Source organism: Falco peregrinus, chromosome 1 (genome assembly GCF_023634155.1).
Source record: "Falco peregrinus isolate bFalPer1 chromosome 1, bFalPer1.pri, whole genome shotgun sequence".
NCBI lineage: Eukaryota > Metazoa > Chordata > Aves > Falconiformes > Falconidae > Falco > Falco peregrinus.
In genome coordinates this window covers 113,021,279-113,045,398 of record NC_073721.1, presented here as the reverse complement: position 1 = coordinate 113,045,398, position 24,120 = coordinate 113,021,279, and the positions used below count along the sequence as shown (strand labels likewise).

The 24,120-nt window shown below is 34.7% G+C and overlaps 1 protein-coding gene across 2 annotated transcripts in view; it reads left to right on the top strand.

Moving 5' to 3' along the window:
* Positions 1–21,720, top strand: part of UNC13C (unc-13 homolog C) — a 178,401-nt gene extending 156,681 nt beyond the window's left edge. For both annotated transcript variants that reach the window (XM_027792581.2, XM_027792579.2), the window contains 5 exons: positions 746–826; positions 5,033–5,180; positions 18,356–18,448; positions 19,159–19,318; positions 20,317–21,720. In XM_027792581.2, coding sequence (XP_027648382.1) covers positions 746–826; positions 5,033–5,180; positions 18,356–18,448; positions 19,159–19,318; positions 20,317–20,602 — 768 coding nt within the window. In that variant the 3' untranslated portion in view covers positions 20,603–21,720. The remainder of the gene's footprint in view (positions 1–745; positions 827–5,032; positions 5,181–18,355; positions 18,449–19,158; positions 19,319–20,316) is intronic.
* The last annotated feature ends 2,400 nt before the right edge of the window (positions 21,721–24,120 follow it).

Below are 24,120 nucleotides of genomic sequence, written 5' to 3'. Positions count from 1 at the left end.
TTTTTTTCTGCGTATTATTTATGGTGTGCATTGAAACATAGCATGTACCTCTAGAGTAAACTCATCAGCACTACATTACAGAAGTCTATAATACACTTGTTGGAGAGCTCAGGCACCTGAAACTGATGTCAGTTGTTTGCCAATCAATTTTGCCATTAAGGTTTCAGATTTGGGCAGAAATGTGGTAATTCATGCTTCTATGAATTGCTCCTTTTGCTAGAGGAGTTAAAATGTTGCTTAAATAAATCACAGGATGCTTATTTTAGACAAAGATTTGACAGGAGTATAGTCGCTTTTTGACTAACTTATGTTCTAATCAACCCCCCCCCCCTTTTTTTTTGTAATGTGCAGCATTAACAAATAATCCTTAGACTCTCAGGTTTATTAATAAAATTAATTATTTCAGTATCATTCTAATATAATTATTTAAGCTTAAAATTTTATTTTTTTCTCTGCACCCCAGAACAGAGAATTAATACATCCTAAGGAAAGAAGTAATGCTACACAGATGTTTAGTGTTAAACTTTGGTTCTTTTTCTCTCCAGTCTCTGTTTTCAGAAAACAACATGATTGCTCTAGGTTATAATTTGTTGTAAAAGAAGTCTGAATTTGAATTAATTCCTATTAATCACAGGGACTTGGGGAGCATTTGGAGGTTTTGGGCTTTATTTGTTTTTCCAAGAACAGACAGGCCACAATACTGTCTGTCTTTCAAAATCACGTGCATTGTTGACTTGCTTTGCAGGACCATGTGATTCGAGAGGAAGCCAGAAGCCTGACCCTGAGGCAATGTGCAATAATGGAAGTAGCACTAGCTACTATAAAGGTACAGCTTTACGTAGTTTTCTGTTCTGTGCTGGAATGACCAAGAGTATGGTTGACATAAACAGATTCTAATATAGAATGGTCCCTTAGAATCATAAGGATCCCTTTAATACGTCAAGAACCATTTGATCCTGAGCTACTTGTATTGACTTGAAAGCAAATGTCTAACAGTCTGATTGCAGAGAAGTTAGGAAAACTATTCTACTAGTTGTAGACAGAACATGTTCTCTTAAAGGAATTGGTAGCCAAAGTCCATGATTCTTTTGTTCCTTTAGAGTTAGTGTAGCTGAAGCACCTGGGCTAAAACCCTTACTATGTTGCAGCACAGCCTCTTTTTCTCCCACGGAGGAGACAGCCTAAGAAGCATGGTTATTTCTAGATGCACATTCCCACAAACATGTGACACATTTTCTATAGCACACCAGAAAATGGGGCTTTTAATGCCAGGCATTACTGTGCACTATTTTAAATTCAATGTTGAATTTATCAGCTTTTTAGTTCGGAATTCACCACCTAATTTACTGTCACTCCTAAATAATCTGATTAATTTAAAATTGCTCTTTAATTATTCTACACATTGGTCCCTTTTCAGTGCAAACAAAAAATCATATTAGTCACACACCTATTAAAACCACTTCTGAAAAATTCATTTTATGCATTACCAGCTCCTTATTAATATAGATATTGGTAATGCATAAAACTACTTTAGAAAAATCTTAGCATTGCAGTACATGTTTTACATTAGATTTCTAAAGGACCCATATTAGAGACAATCCATCCAACGTTACCTGGTGCTAATCTCCTTACTAGAAATACAAATAAATTTATTGGTAATTGATAAAGTAACTCTAGGATTTGACCTGTCTGGGAGGATGAAAGGATCAGGCCACAAGCCAGATGAAATGTTCTGAAAACTTTGTTTTCACTTCCACTTGTTTTATTGTTATTGCATTATGATCCTAAATGTAGAAGTACAGAGATTAACAAACTCCTTTTTGGTATTATTTTTTTGTTGTGGGGTGTTTTTTTTATACCAAACTGGAGACTTTGATACAGTCTCCACAGACCGGGTTTCTGAAGTCAAAAGAAGCCATTAAGGGATATTATTTAATGTACTAATCAGTCTTTTTCACATTGGCCTGGATCTTTATTTGGTGTAAATAACTTGAAAGCAATCAATTTATAGAATTACAGCATATTTTCATGTCTGCTGCTGAAGAAACAGCACATCAGGAAGGTAAGGAGGCAGCTACTTAAGTATAAAATTGAAGATATAAAAAGAGGACACATTCGTGATCAAGTCTTATGCAACAAAATAGTGTCTCAAAAGACAAGAACAAAGTATCAGAGAAGACACCCGCTTGCCATTTTTTGTATTTGCAGTGGAATTGGCATTTCTTTCAGAAATAAAAATAATATTTGGGGATATTTTGTGGAAACAGAAATGGAATAAAATGCTGAAATAATACGTGCTCCCAAATTAAGCCCTGTGGAGTCCTCAGTTCAGTATGTGAATCTAATTATTTTCCTTTCGAAGCATTTGTTCTAAATAAATAAAAGTAGGGGAAAATGTAAATTCTAACCTTGCCTGAATTTCCAGTGCTTAAACTCTTAAGAGTCATAGGCAGATATTAAATAGACATTACTAACCAAAAGTCTAGAATTGGAGAATGATAGAAATAGGGAAAATCCTCTTTTAATTCCATATTCTTATCTCTGTGCGCTACATTCATAAACAGAGCAAGATAATGCTTTCTGAAAAACATTGTAAGGCAATCACATGACATAACCTGCTTACCGTACTTAGTACATGATATGGCAAAATCTTTTTTTCCAAAATACTAAGCAAATAGCCTTGATCATGCAGAAATTGGTCTTACACTATTAGAAAGTGAACAAAGACAAACCTTGTGAGTTAACTCAAGAAAAAGGCTGCTATGTTGTTTTAGGAATGCAGTTTGTAAGTTTAATGATAAAAATCTACAATTTTTTGGTAATGTTACATAAATATGGTTCAAAAACAACAACAAAAAAAATGGTGGCCCAAATAAGAAGAATGGTAAAAATGGTATATGGTATCTGTTAAAATATTAAGTAATTGATTATTGTAAAAAGGAAGGGATTGTGTGGAGGAGTACCTCTGTGCTTGCAGTCTTTTTTTGTTTTCCCTTTTATTGATCTATTTTTAGTACCAAAATTAATTCACTAAGCAACTTAGAATTTAAGAGGTGATGGTGTTATTAATGTTTTGAAGAACATAAAGGAATAAACTTTCATCTTAAATGTATATAGCATATCATTGGTCTTTCTACGATGTAAAAAGAACCTTAGCAATTTATATTATTATTTTTAGCTTAATTTGCTATTTACTGTTAGAAGAAATGTCCTTCTGGCCTCAGTTACCTCAAACTGAGTTATCTCATTATCTCAGCCCAGAGATAACTCATTGATCACATTCATAATAATATTAATAATATTGTTCTAGTTTCCATTTTTGTCTTTGCAAGCACTATAAACCCAGAGGCACTCTAGGAAGTGAAACTACCACCCAGTATGACTTGTGTGGCATTTGTCAAGTTTTGGCTGGGACTGCAGTGGCTACAGCATTGATTTCCACATGTTTGACATCATGCACTTGTATCTGTACCTTGCCTATGTCAGTGACTTTCAAGCCTCTTTTTGTCACCTATAAACCTTGAAGCCCCTCAGCCTGGAGCATGAGTTGCAAGTGAACTATTTTAAGGTTTACATCTCCAAAGAACAGGGTATTAGGTGTCCAACTGAATCTGTAATACTCTGTTTATTCATTATTTTTCTGCATTTTATTCCATACAAGAATATGTTCCTATTAGTGGTTTTGCATGCAAAACTTACCATTTATGGGCAAAAGCAAAAAAACATAAAAACTCAGGAATATTAGGGTCGGCTGTCCTTGTTCCTTTACATGCCTGTTATCTTTCATGGAGCTTTTAGTCCTTTGCAGCTGCTGCTGCAGATATTTTATTGCAAGACACAACTAAAAAAAAAAATGTAGTAGTTTTCACAATAGCAGGAAATATTATCAGATTTTAGCACTTACTTATAAATTGATTAAGATCATGGGTGAAATCATGAATATACTTTCAAACAATTAAGAGAGATTTTTGGAAACATATAGTATGAAATAATTCACTTGGAAAGTTACAAATTTAACATAAGTATGCAATGATGAAAAGATAAAGGTAATTAAGTTGGATTCTCTTAAACTGAAAACTAACTGCCCACACAGGATTAAAACAATGTAAAAATTTTCAGCCTGGTTACTTCAGATACTTTGTTTAGCTCCTACTGTTATTTTTCCCCTTAATGATCAGTAGCCATCAACACAGAAATGTAAATAATGACTTTGTTATGAAAAATACGTTTCTGTTCCATCTCCTGCAAAAATCTCAAGAATCAGAAGATGAAATATGTAGACTAACATGCAATGGACATGTGTGGACTGCAGGTCTGCTTTGTCACAGATATGCTTGAGATCAAGTATTTTGTATATATGACTGAAATGTATATATTACATACATTCCTTTGGCAACACTCCAAAAATGTAGGGAGATTAGATTCTACTTAACAGTTCCCAACACGCCCTGTATTGAGTTGACTAGTATTTCATGTCATCAAGTAGTCACAGTGTTTTCCTGAAAAACATTGTTTGCTTTTACTAATTAGCCACTGGGAGCTTTGTACATTGATCTTGAGACCTAGAACTGAAATATAGATTGCAAAATGCTTAAACAAAACATTGGTTTAAAATTTGTTTAGCCTATATATATATATATCTCCTTTACATGTGCTGTAAACCATGCCTTGATTTTAGAGAAATTTTTGTTAGGTATAATTAAAACAGATTCCACTCTCCACAACCTAAAAGAACCCTGCAAATACACATATATCCAGTTTTGATATATAAATACTTGAGATCATGAAGACCAAAATGAAAATTTTGCATATTTTTTTCTCCCAAAAGGCTTAAATTTTTACCTTTGGAAAGAAGCTGTGTAGTAGACGCTGACAGTTATGTCACCTGCTGTAATCATAAATCTAGCTACATATGCCAGGTGTTATTTTTTTAAAGTTTGTGCAAGAATTTTACTTAAAATTGTATGTTTGTAACTGAGGCCTTTCAGATAATGTGCCTCTCTGAATGACAATATTTTTTTTTTCATCTTAGCAATACTTCCATGCTGGAGGAAGTGGGCTGAAAAAGAGTTTCCTGGAAAAGAGCCCAGACCTACAGTCCCTGAGATATGCTCTTAGCCTTTACACACAAACTACAGACGCTTTGATAAAGAAGTTTATACACACTCAGACATCTCAAAGTAAGTGATCTGTAAAAAAGATATAATTATGTCAAATTATATTTTAAATGTTTTAAATGATTGGTTGCCAGTCATTTTCTCCCAACACTGTGGTATTTTAGAGTTTATTGTCACAAACTTGCCCATGTGATGTTATCCCATATCAACTGCTGTTGTCAATCAAGGGAGCTTACCTGAGGGAAGTGCATTTATCAGCTTGTCACTTTACAGGAAGAATAGGTCCCATAGCTCTATCTGAATGCTGAGTATCAGGGTTATTTATGGGAGCACTCCAACACAGACAGGGTTGTAGAAGCCATACCAGAGGGTCTATTATAACTGCAGAAACAGAGTAAATTTGTTAAGTACATTGGCAGCTCTAGATACTTTCAGAGATGGAGAATATTAATTACTAATCACAGATAACTGTAAAAAGCATGACCTATATACATTAAGGTTTTCTTCTGTGATTAAGAACAATAAATTGTGAGCAACACGTCCTTAATGTAGCACATTGATTCCCCATTACAGAACCCACACTTTTAGCAAGTCATCGATGGATTCAAAAGGAATAGAAGGTTTCTGTAGGCTAAAATACAGCATTATTTTCCCTGTCTGGATTTTTTTCCTTTGTACATTTCAGAATTCAGACTCAAAACCATCCTGCTGAAAATGTCACATAATTTTTTTGCCCGCTTACCAAAATTCAAGATTTTGATACTTTCCCAAAAGCAAACCAAGACAGAGAACATGCAAGGATATGATATTAGATGTTTTTTGAATCTGGATGTCAGCAACACCGAAGCCACTTTTTGCAGCTCTAATTTTGGTGTATCCCAGCAAAAAAACTGAAATGCAGAGTCCCCTTCTATACCATTCATTAATAGTGTATTTCAGAAGAGGACTTTCCATGGTTTCAGTAAGAGGGCAAGAGTTCATGGTTATACTTTCAGGCAAAGATTCCGTCTGTTTCCAAAAAGAAGCTACTCCTTACCTTTTTTTTTAATCAGTCTAGGACAGTGTTTTTATACCTCTAGAGTACATACAGGAATGCTTTTATATGTCTAACGTGCATTATATTCCAAGCTGAATATTTTTCCTCATTCTAGAAGCTGCAGATTTTTGCATAATAGTAACTTTACTAGTTTTCTTTTGCATGTAATGAGCATTTGTAAAAATGGCCTGTCTGCCACTTAATATCTTTGGGAAGGAATATGATTTGCTGATCTATAAAGAATTACCCTGCTCCCACTCATGAGAATCAGAGAAGATTTAATTAGGTAGCTAAGCTGTAAATCAATTGCTTTTACCTCTGAAGTACAATATGTTACTTGCAGTATAAAAAGCATGAAACATGAGTTTTGCAGCTTGCCCCAAGATTAATTTCAAGGAATGATTTCCTAGGCAGTTTTCATATAAGACTGGGGATCTCTGTTAATAATTCATGTATTACAAGTGAGAAAATTGCTATAAAACTCTAATATATAAGGAATAGATTCTTTTTCCCCCTCTCAAAGAAGATTAACATTATGAATTTAGGCAGAAAATTATCAATAACTAGCATTTTTGGCTTTTTCTTATGCATACTTTCATTGTAACTTCAGGAGAAAAAATTATCCAGGTTGTAGCCATAAGCAGAAATCTTTTGTAAATCTTGAACCACAAACTTGAATTTTCTGTATTTCATCATGACTTCAGCCTGAGGTCTGTGTTCATTTCTGTGCACACATTAGCATGCCTATATTTGCACACCAGTGTTATCAGAAGTGTAGCCACTGGGAATGAAAGCTAAGGAAAAGTGACTCATAGCTTTTCATCATACTTTAATGTCTCATTTAAAAGAACTGAAAAACTTACCTATTACAACCTCCAGTCTCAAAATTGTAGCTGTATAATTAGCATCTACTTAAAATGACCCTGTTTTCAAATCAGAAACTTTCTCTGAAGTGTAATTAGATTTATACCTGCCCTCATATTTGTGCAGGTAACCAATCCATAATCAATAGACAGTTGGATGTAATTAAACTCAAAGCAATGGAAAAAAAGACTTTTAAATCTCAACCATACAGTAAAGTTAGCACTGCCAAGAACCATTTTGTGGAGCAGGTCACTTTTAGAGTCTCTAAAATGGACATTGATTCTGAAAAACCTGAGGGCAGTTTAGTGAAGTGCATTTCAAAGCCTGAGTAACTGGTACCTTACACACTGTATGGTCACTGAGATTTCTGCAAAGAGCATATAAAGCAGCCAAGTGAGAATCTCATAGCAACAGTACACCATTACCAAACAGATCCCCTGAGGTTCAGGTCTGATTAATTCTGTGTCCTTTGGACTTGTGTCAGCTGTAAATTGTCAGGTTTAGATTGCGCACCACTAATACTGTACATTCACTTGTACTGTAAAAGTGATCATTTTTGTCCTCTAAATTCAGCTGAAGGATAAGATTTTTGCATAAATTCAGACTATAATACGGATTGTTTTCAACATCTTTTGCGACTAAACAATTGTTTGTGCACACTACACTTGTGCCATCCATGAATCAGTTGTGAAATAGTAACGCGCTGCCACGCCTGACCTATAAAACCCTGCTCAGTTGCAGGGACTTGGTGGTTCAGTGCTGTATGGCTAGAAGGAAGCACAGAATATCATCAAGGAAAACTCAAAGGTTTCTGCAAAAGACATATATTTGTACATCAATGTACATATATATTTATGTATATGTATATTTATGCAAGTTGTCAACCTACAACTCTAGACAAGGTGGTCACATTTCAGTTCAGGCAGGACAAGCCAATTTTAACTAAATTGTGCTAAATTCAACCACATTTTTGCAATCAAGACAAAACAATAACAGCCAAAGAATAAACTCTTTACTATATTTCTACTTTTCAGAAGAAAAGGAACAGACTCAAAACACTGAAGTAAAACTACCTTTGTATCTACTGGCCTATTGATCAAACTTTCCTACTCTATGGAATATTTGACTTACTGTTATTTAAAGCTCAGACCAATCCTGGTGATGCTTCTCGAAATTTGTTCCTAAAAAAGGAGAAAATTTTCAGCCCGCCAGATACCTTTTTATTGAATTGAGTTATACCTTCACCTTTTAGAGTACTTAAGTTTTGTCCAAATGTTATTAGAGTTGATGCTAACCCAAATGTAAACATTCACAACACAAGCTATAGTTTATGAAATTACTGAAGGTTTGCTAAACTAAACCACAGCCATAAATCTTCTTTCTAATTTTGATATCCTTTAAATTATTTTGGTTTTAGTAAACTACATAAAAAGACAGCATCTCAAACATTACAGTGTCCTGAATTTGCTGTCATTTATTACCAGTAATTTCTCCAAAGTAAATGTCACTGTTGCATCTAAAATGGTTACTTACTGGAAACAGAAAAATATTTTTTCTTATAAACTTACAGCACCTTAGTTTTATAAACCTCATTAGAGAATGCTAGTTACTGTAAGGTATACAACATAGCAATCCATAGCGGCAGGACTGCAATACATTTTTTAGCTTGACTTTAAAGAGTTTGTATTACTTAAGCAGAAAAATCAATACTCATCTAACAACATGGAGCTCATACTACAACCCCTACTTGTGTGTTTAAATGGCTGCAAAAAAGGCTATTCTGTCACATCAACTGATTTGTACCAAATATCTTCATTCTTATGCTGGGCAATTGAAAGCTAAAAGGGGAAGAAGCATCTGAAAACACGTTAATAAGCAGAATTAAAAATATTCACCTAATGAGAATACTAACTATAACAGTAACATCATACTCATCTTCTGAAGCCACCAACATAGGGAAGTTACATGATCAAAAATGAAGATAAATTATTTTCAGCTGCCAAGCCAAAATTCAATTCTGTATTCCTTTGCAACCTGTAATGGTACAAGGCAAAGCAGAACCTCACTGTCTTCTATCTTCTTGAATCAGATTCAAGTACTAAACTAACAGTTAACAGAAAATAGGAAACATGCTAAAGTCTGGGTAAGCAGATAGATGACATCAGACTATAGAAAACAAAAATCATTTAGCAGCTTTTATAAGTGAAAAAACAAAGGGTTTTTTCTGCTCTTTTGTGTGTCAGAAGTGTCATATTTTGAAAGCTGTACCTGTATTCTATCAGAATACAGGTATATTCCTCAAGAAATAATCCCTGCTTCACCCACTGCAGTTTCAAACTGAGATCACAATCGTGTGTTACACAGCCTTATTTCATGAAAGAAAAAAACCAGACCTGCTTTATAAACTGCAGAAATCACCATACATTTCCAAGGAATGTATAGTAATAAACAACAGAAAATACAAGAACAATGAAGAAACTTGCAGAATTACAATTAATAGGAGTGTTCTAGCATATATGTTAATATCAAAACAAATGCATTCAGAATAGTGGCAGAAAATAAATATTTTAAAAGTTCACATATAAAAACCCCCAGACTGCTGGTGAAGTGTAAGGTCTTTACAGAACATTCACCTAAGAGAATATCACAATGGAAAATTCCTTTTGTTACTCTTTAAATGAAACAACAAAGCACCTAAATTAAGTTGTATATTACAGTTTCTCTCAAGTCTTCAAGAAAATGAACACAAGCTCCTCTTATCCATCAGTTAGATGACATCGGTTTTGAAAAATAACAATGGTATTAGTAGAGCATTCACTACATATATAAACCTCTTAATATTAGAGGCTATACTTGCCTGTATGTTGCCTGGTTAAAATACTGGACTGTGTGTATATATATATACACACATACATATGGATGGATGGATGATGCTAACAGGATATTCACCTCCCACATCAAAGCTGGCTCATCCCTGGTTTCTTACTATATAGACATACAAGTGGCTACAGATGTTGGAGGGTCTCACTGGGGTTGTGCAATTGCCAGCCCTCATGCGAAGCACGGCATACACCAGACAGAGATGAAGGGGAAGGTCTTCACTGGGGATTCCACCCTGAAACTCAAACCAGTACTATCTACTCACAACATAATATTCTGCTCTGATATCACTCTGTCTGACATTACAGAAAATCAAATAGGACAAAATGTATTTTGATAGTGTGGCTTTGTACAATTGAGAGGTTTACACATGCTGCAGAATCTTCTGTCAATACCTTCACATCAAGTGATCCTTAAGATAAATGATACACGTTTTCTAATCAAATACAAACAATTTAGCTTTAACTTACCCTTTGTAGAAATAAAAATGCTAAAACATGCACTCAAGATTTTCCTCTAAATTATAGAGCCTCCAGGTCCTGTGAAAAAGAACTTGATTAGTCACCCTGATCTTTTCTTTTCTAATAAATTAACCCCAGACAAATATACATGTATTTTATTGGCATCGTTAATCAGAAGATGATAAATGTATGTCTGAGTAAGATTGTTGATTCCATAGCTTGTGTAATTCTGGAGCATTGGGACTGTGAAAGCTTGAATGTTTCTTCAACTTTTTCATTCCTTTGTCCTGTATAGAAAATAAGGTGAAAGCATAGGTGCCGTATTTAAATAAATGGTCAGATTTATGCCGAAGCAGCTAGCTAGCGAATGGGATAGGATAGGGTTACCAGAGGGCAACATTGCCACTTCAGCTGGTTTTATTGCCTGGCTCACAGTGCTTAGTGAGCTTTTCCTAAGTCTCAAGTAATAAAATCGTGTCACGCATGACGATTAGTTTGCAGGTAGCTGTTTTTCTTTTAAACTAGATTTCTAATCCTCAGAGAGATAGAAGGTCTCAAAATCCCAAATCCTAAAAGACAGAATTAAAAAAATAAAGAAGAAAAAATGTAAACCTCCATAGATCTACAAACTTTTAATAAAGTTATAAAGATTGTTTCAGAGCCTAGCTTGTTATATTTGACTACTTCAGGGCAAAAATACTGCAAAAGTCACCACTTGCAACAACTTTTGTGAGTACCTGGATGAGAGAGGGAGAAAGTCAAGTCGCTACAAAAGTCCAGGAAGGACTTTAGAAGGACATCTAGCCCCCAGAACTATAAAAATATATTAACCCTAGACATTAGAAGGAGGCAGTGTAGACATACAGAGAGGCTTAATCAGGTAAGTGTAAAGTAAAATGAAAGGCTGGGAAAACTCAGTAAGAAAGAATCACTTCCATTTGGTATGGAAGTTGGGGAATCGGAGACCTGAAGTAGGGCAGAAAGGAGCAGCGTGCGTAATCTAGAGTTGATTATAGAACCATGCCAACTAGAAGAAGAGAAATACCAAACACCAACATGGTAATATAAATCTAAGGCATGAGCAAATTATGAAATTCCAAGGTGAACAAAAAGAAAACCAAATCACCATCAAATCTCATCTTACCTTTCTATTATTGTTATATAAGCACTGGTTGGTTCAGTACAAAACATATTAGTATTTAAAGTCAGATGGGTGTTTGGTAAATGTCAGATTCCTTTTCTGTTTAACGAAGCACTCTCTTTGCATAAAAGAAAATAATTAATTCATGTTTACCTTCTCAACCTAGGGGTCATTTGTGCCCATCAATTAAATGTAAAGAATCATGAATGTATGGAAAACCGGAATATAATTGTGTGAAGAAAAAATATATATAGTAAATTCAAGTAAAGGCCTTCTGACAATATATATATATATTCAATAGATTCAGACATTTAGTGCTTTCATTTCTAAGCAAATAATAGACTATTATGTTGTAATAACTGCAGATAGTATAAAAAGCCTTTCAGATACAAATTAGGAGCTCTGCTTTCAAACACCTGAGAACAGACACTGATCTCTTTTGGACACTGTGTAGACTGCTTAATACATTCCAGCTTCCAGAAATTGAATCAATTCTCTCCTCAGAGATCCATAACATCTTGCATCAGGAGGGGGATACAGTATATTTCTGAGTTTTCTGGAACCTGAACTGAAGACCATAAACCCAGAGCCACATGGGGCTTTGGACACCCAGCTGCTGGTTTTGGTGACAATGTCCAACCCTTATTTTCTATTTAGTGTTGCCTGAATTTCCAAAAAGCTCCACTTTTGACTGTGCCTCCTTGTCTCATATCTCTACTTTGTCTCCTATGTATACACTCTGACAACTTAACCACATACTTAAGGCTAAACAGATCTATAAACTGGACAGAAGGTAGAGGAAGAAAACAATCCACTTTAACAGTCAAGATTTCTTTTTTTTTAATAAAACAATTTCTTGAATAATTCTGAATAAACCACAATTTTTCCAAACGAGTTCTACAAACTTTGTGAATGCAACGCAAGTTTGGGGAAAGGGTTACAGAGACAATGGAAGGTACGAGAACATCTGCATATTGTCCTCCTAGATATTTTGCAAAAAAGTTAGTCTTACTTTTACAATATCACTGTAGAGTTAAAATTGTCCCTGCAAGCATCACTAAGCAAGAATGGATACCACACAGACTACAATCACTTTGACAACTAATGCTTCTAGAGCTCAACAGTTAAAAAAAAATCAAGACAAGAAAAACCATTTAAATCTGTTGTTATTGAAAGCTGTAATTGTTATTGGATGAAAAAAGAATATGTCCCCGGCTGAAGAGCAATAAAAACATTCCGTTATTATCCTCTTTTGCTACTTTGCAGCATAAGAAGAATCCTTGTTTTGCAAGCACGTCCTCAATCTATTGCTCATTCTCTGACACACAGTTTACTACTCTTTTATTCTTTATCTTGTCAGAAACAGGCCCTCAAATAAAGCTTTTAAGGATTTTACATGCAACTACGAGCAGGAAGATACAATGAATGCCAAAAGATCTTTAAAGCAGTTTGAATAGAAAGAATTGCTATCATAAGGCATAACATAATATAATTGATGCTCCACATCATGAAATGATATGTTAACCTAGGATTACACAACCATTTTCAAACTCTGTACTACAGGCACGGACCTGATGAGAAAGAAGGCTGGTATGGCTGAGTGCACGGACAGATTTTTCTCTTAGGGTTCAGTACCACATATTTCTGTCTGACTTTTTTAAACCATCAAATTATTTATTTTCATTGCTTAGTTTTGAAGGCTGCTATATTTCGCTTTCATATAGCTACCACATTTTGCTATACTGAACTGTAAAAAGAAGAGATTGCAAGATTGATGACAACATTTATCTAAACACAATACCAGATAACAACTAATTTTGTTAACAGATAGGTCAAGCCATACCTTTTCAGACACAGCAATTTTATCTTCCATAAATACTTCTGTATGACAATTTGCATCATTATATAAACTTTCCTATTTTTATATTAGAATATACAAATAGTGCAAACTGGTTTTAGTTTGCTATCTTAAATATTCCTAGCAGGATAACTGGGGTGGTTGGAAAGGCAGAGCTCAGACCTATGAACGGTCCAATGATCAGCTCAGCTTCTCAGATGTGTTGTGCCACTTTTTGAGGTCCATGCTGCATACCAATGCTCCTAGTAGCCCCACAAACAACCTGCTCTTAACATTTTCCTTTTTAATTTTCTTTTCCTCAAGAAATAACAAAAGCATCCCAGTTTCAAAGTCCCAACTCCCAGAGCAGCTGGAAAGTATACTCCATTAGAGGTCTCAATGTCTCAAATTCTATTCTTAAATTTTATGCTAGCTCATTTTCTGTGCATCCCATTTATTTCTGCTGGGTTCTTTTTTCATGCAAACCTAGTAGTTATTTTCTAAAGTCCTCCTGATTGATGGGAAAACTTTTTCAAAACTTTCTGCTGCTAAAGGATTGAGCAGGACAAAGGACCCCTTTCACAGAAATGTACTTTGTGCACAATCACAGACTGATTCAGGAGAAGTCCCTTGCATTTAGCAGGAGTATTATGCTAGAGAATATAGGGAGTTTCTGATTTATTTTTACAAAATATTAATGACTCATTTTCGATTTGTATTTTCTGCTATTTTCTCTACAAGTCCACCTCCAAAAGTACCTACCTACTTAAGAATAGAAGACAGAAGAATGAGTTTCTGAGTGCACATGTAGCCAAGATGATTACCATGACTAAGAAACTTTTGAGTAGGTCCTTGTTCAAAAATGGCTCCCTTCTGTCAAGATCACTGGGGCTGCAACAACTATCACACTGATAACATTTCAGATGCTAAATAAGGGAGAAATCAAAATCTAGCTTTTTAGACTTTTTGTCCACTGAGAAACAAGCACCTTTGGCCAGCGGAAATATATTTTCTCCTTTACTATTTGTTGTACTATGGCTGCAAAAGAATGCAGTTTAAATGCAGGTGATCACTTTAAAACCCACCTATGAGAGTATGCTGTATTTTGATTCATATAAATAACCTAACAAATAAAATCTAAAGCAGAGTTTAGAGTAGAGATAGTAATAGTTAAGCAACCATAAGGTTTTTCAAAAACACAGCAGAATTATTTGTGCTTGTTAACCTTCTAATTAGTTACATTACAGTACTAAAGAAAGAAAAGTGCAATCTGTCAGTTAAATTGTCTTCTGAAATGTGGTAGGATAAATAGACCTTTCCACAGTGCAATCACAATCACTAACTCCTGCTGTGACTTCACAAGAATTGGTAGCAAGAAAGAAAACAAACCAGCAGAAATAGACAGATCAGGGGATCTTATGAATGTATGCAAATATCTTAAGGGTGGGTGTCAAGAGGATTCTTTTCAGTGGTGCTCAGCAACAGGACAAGGGCAATGAGCACAAACTGAAACATAGGAAGTTCCTTCTGAATATGAGGAAGAACATCTTTCCCTTGAAGGTGGCTGAGCCCTGGAACAGGCTGCCAGAGAAGCTGTGGAGTCTCCTCTGGAGAAATCCAAAACCCACCTGGATGTGACTCTGTGCAACCTGCTCGAGGTGATCCTGCTTTAGCAGGGGGTTGGGTCAGATGATCTCCAGAGATGCCTTCCAAGCCTGACCATCCTGTGATTCTGAGATCAGAGACTTTAAAAAGAAGTGCTGTAGTTCTTAATGTTGACAAAAGCTGCTATAAGAAAACACTGAATGTCCAAGAATTGTGTCTCTAGTTTGTTCAGCAGGTCAGAGAGAGATAAATGCAAGATGGATGGGGTGGTAACAGAAAGAAACTAAGCCTATATTCCAGACTCCACTAGAGTCTAGAACAGAAATTGTCTCTGCTGGCTGAGACATTCTGCTGCAGGAGTTTTCCTCAGCAATAGTGAAATGTAGGATCATTTTAATGTCAGCTGTCTGTGTGATGTTTTACACAGATTTCTTTATAACTTATCAAACAGTGCTATACATACAGGACTAATCCCACTATATATTTGCAATACGGCTTAGAGCACTGTTGTGAATTATGGGCTACTAGGAAAAGGAAAGAAAAAGATCAGTTAGGAGACCTTTGCAAGGATATACTTTGCATAGTTAATAAGTTGGAGAGCCAGAGCAAGACTTATCTTGCAGATTCATAAATTTTGTCTTGGTGAGATCTAATGTATCATTATTACAGGTTAACATAGCATGCTCCATTATTACCATCACCCACAAGATGCTGCATAAGCTATCAAATGAAAACGCTAATTGTTTTCTTTTAAAACATTCCTGATTTCTCTTAAAAAACCCTAAACCAAAACATCTTTTAAGTAATTGATTTTTCAGTGAAATTCAGGATCAGCCTGACTCACCTTCCACTGTAGTAAGTGGTAAATTTTTATTAATTTTGATTGGAAGAGAGTTTGAGAACTTCTCTTACACTCTCTCAGTACATTCAGTTTATCCTATGTATTCAGTGTCCCTATGATTTACATGTTGCTAATTCTTGGTTCTCTTCTCCTGTCCAGCTTGGCAATGAAACCTTTATCATTAGAACAAAAGATAAATGACTCAGACTTCATAGCTGAAGATAGCTATATGTGGAATCAAAAGCATCATTCATAAAAAGGTCCACCAGAACCTGTTAAGGTTGAATTCCATGCAGTACTTAACAATTTGAAAAGGTGGAATTTCACAGTATGAAAGAACAAGACAGATTAATGCTCTAGAAGCTCCAGTCTCTATTCTCTTTGATTTACTCCACAGCATCAGAAAGCAAATAATACTAACCTATATATAAAAATATATATTAGCTATAGTATTGGGGTACTAGCCTGGATAAGCTTCCTTCTGAATTTTAGGTGTTACCTTCATTTGATTCATGTAATCCACATGAATATAGGGGAAGGTGTTTTCACACAAGTCATCCCACTGAGTTAAATATAACTCCATTAAAAACACCACGTTTTGTGTAATGAAAATGAGACCTTTTTTAAAATCTTGGTTTTCTGGACAGAATAATTTTACATAGCACTTTGCACTCCAAATATATTTTTTTTATTATTTTATAAATAAATTTTATTTCAACAAGCATAAACTCAGTGTCAGTATTATGCTACTTACTGATAGTCTAAAGATAGTGTGTTTGCAAAAGCAAATAAAATCAGCTGTATGACCATGACCAAATGAGAATTTCCTTTCTCTTTCTAAATAAAAACTAATTTCACTGTACACTCAGATGATACCTTATTTTACTCTTCTAAATAAAGCTGTTCTACTGATTTTATTTGGCTTTTCTAGTCCATTTCATTCATATCTCTTTATATATGCTTTTTAAAAAAGAAGTAGTATTTATTATGAACAAGATGTAGAATGATTCAGTAACTTCATTAAAGATCCCATATACCACAGCTTTAAGTAATTGTCCAAATACAACAAGAAAATTAATTGCTGCCACTGAAACTAAACTTCTTGTCATTAAAAATCTGATGTCTAACAAATTGCCTGTTTACATGTCAGTAGTGATCCAAACCCTCGGGCTGACACTGAAATACATCTAGCAGCGAAATTGGTACAGGTACCCTGCGATTCAGAAGCAGCAGCTATAACCAAATTAAGATACCGAGACTGTGTACTTTGCTAAAAGGTGGTTGAGTACAATCTAAATGTGGATTCATGACAATTCCAAACCAAACTCACCTGAAAGTTGGAAAATGCAGAACAGTGTTCAAGGATGCTGAGGAAGTTAATTGAGCACTGAATTTCCACATTTATCAGGGAAAACACTTGTTCTCTGGAGCACTAACACTTGCAGTAAGAGTATTTAATTGACCTTGCAATCGGGTTATGCCAATACGACGACTAAACATCACTGCAGAACATGTTTCTAGGAAGATACTAATGGTGAAATCCAGAAAAAGACTGTGTGATAAAGGGAAAAAAATACATATTCTGGGTATAAACTAATTTGGGGGGGGGGGGGGGGGGGTGTGTGGAATATTTTTTCCCAGTATGATTACACAAGACACCCCTCTTCTCTGCACCCCTTCCTGAATTCCTGCATGAGCTGCTAGAAAACTTCTAAATGAATGTTTGCTTCTCCTTCTCATATAGATGGATGGGGAACCAGTGGGTGAGGAATTTAGAAGATAGAATCTTTCCTCTGCTAACCCACAAAAAGAGCAGCCAGTTATAAAGGGATGGTAATTTGCTTTAGTATTTGCTTCACAGAGATTAGACTGGGGAGCAAGTGTTCAGAGTTCAGCGTTCACAGTCATCCAATTAAAGAACAAATAAACATACCCAATTTTGCTTATATTGTACTGTTATAACCTGATATATTAAAAGACATTACAACACATACTGAAAGTCCTTTTAAAGGAATCATTATGTGTCAATTGACCTGGAACCTGCATTAGCGCTCAAAAATAAAGTCTTTCAAAATTAAGTTCCTGGCTCCTCTGCCATACCTACAACCTTCTCCTTTTTACTTTTAGCTCCTGTGTCTGTGTTAGTGCAGAACTTTAGTAGTTTGCTTAGACATAACCCCCAGCAAAGGATTTATCAATAACAATATAGAAATAGTTTTCCAAATGCATACTTGCAGTAAGATTTTTGGGGTGCACATGCAAACAATGTTTGACAAAGCCACCAACTTTTGCATTTGAAGATGCAAATGCACCTAATGATAACCAGTATGGAAGGTTCCAGGTGAAAGCAGTTTCCTTATTTTGCTGAGGCACTTTACATAGACATTTGCAATTGAGGGGTATTTTGGGGGCAAAATCACTTCTGAAACCATAACAGATTCCCAGTTAAGTGTGAAATATGTTCGATATTTCTAAGTGTTTCTGACAGAAAAAACTGCTCACCTTTTTTCATTGTCTGTTTCTTTTGATGTATTGAGAAGCCAGGTGTGCTAACCTACTAATTATTATTTCAGGCCAAACCACTAATAATTCAGTGGGTGAGATATCTATACAGGTGGATGTCTCTACACATCCTGGAACTGGTGAGCATAAAGTCATTGTAAAAGGTAAGTTTCAAATAGCTAGTTTTAAAAAGAAAGCAACAACGAAATCCAAAACCCTCAAGTACCACATCTTAAGTAAAACATACCAACAATGAAATAACAAATATTAAGTATTACACTACTTGTAAAGCCTCAGGTGATTAGGAGCATACTTTTTCCTTGCTCAACATCAGTAGATGTTATGATTATGCAGGTAAGTACTATCTGTACTTCTCTGTGTGGACAGTTAATGAAGTGATGGAGTCATAAATTCAAACATTACAAATTACACTTCTGAATTGCTTGCATATAATATAATTTTCCAAAATCTGTAACAAAGCTAGATGGTGAATGACTGCACCAAGATTTTAAAAGTTCCATTTTTAAGAAAATATCTGTTCTGCACAACCTGGAATTCCAGAGGAAACCCAGTGTCATTTACATTAGTATAAGCTGATTCTTTAATTACAGCAAAGTTAGCAGACAAAAGAGCTGTTAATGGAAAGCTTTTGTAAAATATATGTTTATATTTTCTACTGTTGTAACTGAAAGTAGTCAGACATCCTATTTGGCAGAAAACAGGGAAAGCTCCTCCTAGGCTTGACAGGTAATCGGTATCCTGTAGGGAAGTTCTCAGGTCACCTTTCATTGGCTATACAAAGTCATACTGAATAATTAACTGGAGCTCTTCTAATGGACTTTTATTTAACTTCATTTGTTTTATTTCTTTACAGTTGTAGCAATTAATAATCTAAACTGGCAAACAACAGCTATGTTCCGGCCATTTGTGGAAGTTTGCATATTAGGTCCTAACCTAAGTGACAAGAAGAGGAAACATGGAACCAAGACAAAGAGCAACACCTGGTCACCAAAATACAATGAAACTTTCCAATTGTAAGTATTTTTTGTCTGTTAATTGCATAATTTAGGCAATTTTTGTTAGAATTTCTTGCAGTTAAACTGGTAAAAACATAAAAGAACCATCCCAAAGCCACTATACACATTGGAGTCTGTAGATATAGACACCACTTCAAAATTATTTAGTAAGTTGTATCTTTGTTTTATATGAAGATAAATGACAACCACTAAGCTTTCAGTCTTACAAAAGACGTAAAATGTACAATTCATTTCCCTATACAGGAATGACTTTATATACCTAGAAAATCTATTTGCCCAAATAGTTATCTGAACTGAAGCATTAATTGTAACTGCTAAATACCTGGGCCTTTATAATTGTTGAGATATTTAGATATGTAAAGGGTTGTGCAAGTGCTAATCCTATTATTTATCTCTTCTTTAAATCCTTCTATTTATCTCTATCTATTCTCTCTCTATTTAATCCTTAAAGCAATAAGAAATTTTAACCTAACTTGGAGTTTCAGATTCAGTACTTCTCAACAGCACGTCTCATCTGTTTACTCCTCCTCCCCCTTTCCTAACTGAGACCAATTCATTTTCCCCCCTTACCCCCCAGACCTGTCTAGGACAGAGTTCACTTTCTCAGTGTCTGACCACAGAGCTCCTTTTGAGGCTCTGCTAGTGATTTTTATTTTTTGCAAGTGGTTTAAAGATGTGGTTATGATAGTTGTGGAACTAGTTGAACATTTCAGCTAATTTCTAGGGGAAGGTAACTATTTCCGATATTGAGGGAAAGATCAGTTCTCTGTCTCTGTTCAGGTCAGTGGGAACAGAGGCTACATCATCAGTAGCACCTGAAAGATTAACTGTGTAGGAGGTTAAAAATAAACAATACTCTGTCACAACAAAATGGAACTACGGAAGTTAAACTACCACTATCGCTTTAATTTTTACAAGATTTCTAGACTACATTCATTCCCTAGGGGAATTAAACTGAACTCCTTGTTCTAAATTCATATTTTTAATCCATGCAGCATTTTGAGTAATGAAGATAAGCCAGGAGCCTACGAACTTCACCTCTCAGTGAAAGATTACTGCTTTGCTAGGGAAGATCGCATTATAGGAATGACAGTTATTCAGCTGCAAAACATAGCAGAGAAAGGTAGCTGTTCATCTTGGTACCCCTTGTTGAGAAACATCTCTGTAGATGAAACTGGGTTAACAATTCTTAGAATACTTTCTCAGAGGACCAATGATGAAGTTGCTAAAGAATTTGTAAGACTTAAATCAGAAACAAGATCTGCTGAAGAAATGGCCTAAAATACCCAAGTAATGCAAGTTTGTCACCTCCAAGAACATAGATAAAATGCTGTTGTCCAAATAGTGCATGCATGTGCAATTCTGTGGGAATGTTTAACTAACTATGTTTTCAGTGTTTGCCAGTACTTATGTACTATATCTGCCAGGTATGTCAAGGAGCTGTATAACTTTTATACATATTTTGGTCTTTGGTAAAGTAATTGTTCCAATAAAGTGCCAAAACTAAGATTAAGAGTAAATGTCTCATCAAATCTTTTAAAATGTTGATTTCACCTCATCACAGTTTCTTGGTTTTTTTAACATTAATAAATAATTAGCTTTTTTAATTGATTAATAGGTTGTCTGTTAAACTGCTGTGCTGCTTATTCTAAATAAGTTACCACCCTTATTATTACTTTAAAAAATATGTACCTACTTTTCTTCAAACTATCATTTTATGCAAGCCTCATTTTAGGTATCTTACTGACAACTTTTTCTATCATTACTACAGATGCAGTTACTTATAGAAAGTGTTTGTAATTTTATAATTACCGATATAAAAGTAATGATTTTTGCATAAAAACTGAAAAAGGATGGAAATATTTTATGCTAATCTTTTTCCAACCTTTCATAAATATCACTGTGAAGAAATGCTGTTAAAGCAAGTTCTCAAGAAGCTGTGCTTATCAGAGTTTGTTACTGATGTTTGATATCTTGAGATAACTTTGTTCTTCAAAACTGCCAAGGTTATATCATATTTGTATTAACAGAGTAAGTCAGTATCTGTAGAAAAAGACTGCCATACAGTACGGTATATGTGCTTTTAAAAAAAAATCATTTTTTAAATGATATGGTACTGTACAAGGGTTAGTAGTTGGGAATATGTAATGCCGGTTTGTGGTTTGTTTCTAGAAGTTGTTTATGAAAAGAAAAGATGCTGTTAGCGTTTTCACTCAGATTTATTAATGTTGCTTTACATACTTAGCTGTAACATCAGTTAAGTCTTTATTTCTTTATTTTTTTAGAAAAGTTCAACAGTTTGTACTTATGCAACATTACTATGTATTGCACTAAAGCAAACTCCATGTCCTGTAAATATATTTAGTGAGAAATTGTAAAATAAAGCCTGAAGAAACTGCTTTCTAGTTTCATCATTTGATATTATTTACATACCTGTAGGTTTTAAGTGCACATGAAGGCCATGCAGTAGGCTTACAATATAGCTTTGTAATATATCAAAGTGCGATTTCCAGTGTCTAGCATCTGGCTCTTTTATAAGCATAAGATTTGGTAAGTCAGTGTCCTAAAAAACTAGAATAAATGAGGCATATATATAGTATAATGTTCTGTAATAGTACGTGTTTGTCATTGGTTTTGGTTACAAATGTTTCTAATAACAGAGGTTGAAGTTTTCAGCTTTGCTTAGGGGGAAAAATAAATAAGCAGAAGGGAAGACATATAGCTAGTACGTTGATGCCAGTCTTTTAAAAATATAGTATGTGAGTCCACATAGATAAACCAAATTCTCTCCAGGATAGTTTTTTGTGAGAGATTTAAATGAGATTTTAAGGATGTCTTTCAACACCCCAATCCGCTTGCTCAAATACTAAAAAGTAGATTTGCTGTAAGTATATTTAGACATTTAGAGAAGATCTGCACAGCCTTTACAGAGTTAACAGTACTCCCACTAAGATCATAGCAGAGGGAATAGGACGCAAGTTAACTTATTATTGTATATCCTGCTGATAGTGATGCATTGCAGAAAACATTACAGCAGAGGGAGATTTTGATGGGTATTTATGGGTTGTCTGTAATTGCAAATACTTGCAAAACTCTCCCAAGGATTTAGAGACCCAAAAATCAATCTTGAAACTAATGCAAATCTTTAATGTTTCAGATGTATTTGGTGTGTTGTGGCATACTTAAAAGTAAAAATTGAGGTGTAACTCCAGTAATTTCAAAAAAAGCGAAGAGGATTTTCTGAGTCAGTACTATACTGCCTCCTGATAAATTTCTGTTTGTATGTGCAAGTCATACTGCTTCCTAACTGTATTTCTACAAGGCATAGCCCAAAGTGTCTACAGTGGATGACACTTAAAACACAGAATTATTAACAGTTACCAAGATGTAATGTAAGAAAACATTAGCAGACTTTGTCTCAAATTAAAAGAGGAATAATCAAGAGATGAGGTTACTCCTGCAATATAGAACACTATTGTGGAAAAATGTAAAGAGAATTCCACAACAAATAATTCATGGCTCTGAAATAAAACAGAAAGTTTGGGGTAAGCAGCTTCTCATTTTTTATTTGGAGCACTTTTATTATATTATTCTGTAGCTGTTTATTCTACTGTAAACGCATAGTGTATCCACCACCCATTGAATTATTTATCTCTGAGATTCACCCATAAAGGAATAATAACTGAACTTGTCAAGGGAAGTCAATTACTGCTCTTAGTGGTGTCCCTCAGTTGCACGCACTAGAAGAATCAGACAATGTGGTAAAGCAAACCCTCATAATGTACAGCTTCAAACAGTACACTGTAATGTTCCACTATTTTTAACAGAGAAGTATTTACTTTCTGCATCAAAATTTGTCATGTGGAAGATGAAAGGAAAACATGTTAACTCTGCATCACAGGACTGTTTTAAACATTGTTATGAATCAAAATGCAAGTATATGGAAAGGTATAGCACAAGTAAGGTAAACTCAAACATTTCACGTGGTAAACATGATCGATACAGAAAAGGTTTCAGTGCTATTTTAAAGCTGTTATGCAAGCTGAGAAAAAGATGTTAGGTATCAAATCTGTGCAACAGGAGAATAAAATGCAGACATTTCAAACTGCAGATTTTGGTAGATGATACTTTAGCATATTTAAGCCAAGAAAAGCAGTATTTTCCCTGAGCAAGGGAAATCTGACTTGAACTTTTGGAGTCAACATCAACAAGAGTCTCTGGACAACATATACACTGTGTGTACAGGGCAACTCCGTAAGAAAAACTATCAATTGGTATGGAAAACATGCCAGCTAGTGTCAAATAGGAAAGAATATCTTTACATCTGACAGATTATCAGCAGAACTACTTGAGAAGCTTACAGAAGAAAAATAATGAAACAATAACTTCCATTTTCTGTTCCTCTATTTTACTAGCTTTCATTGATATTCTCATGCTAATTACTGTAGAAATCAAATTTGTAGGCAAACTCTGAAGCCAGAAGAATAATTTACCAATTTAGTCTGAATTAAATACCCATTTCTTACACATCCCTAGAAAACTTCAGAAAAAGAGCTGAACAAATATGGGGAAAACATTAAACTATTGTATTAAATTCAGCTAGCAGATACAAAATTAAAATAAATGATTCACTGTTATTTGTAAAATACAGCTGGGCAACTGTTGCAAAGTATTCAGATGTTTACACATGCTTATTTTGATGGTATTTTTGTATCATTTGTGATTGCCTTTTGGCATCACATTTATGTGATTGGCTAATACTACCAAAAATTCATAAAAATGAATTTTCAGGAAAAAGT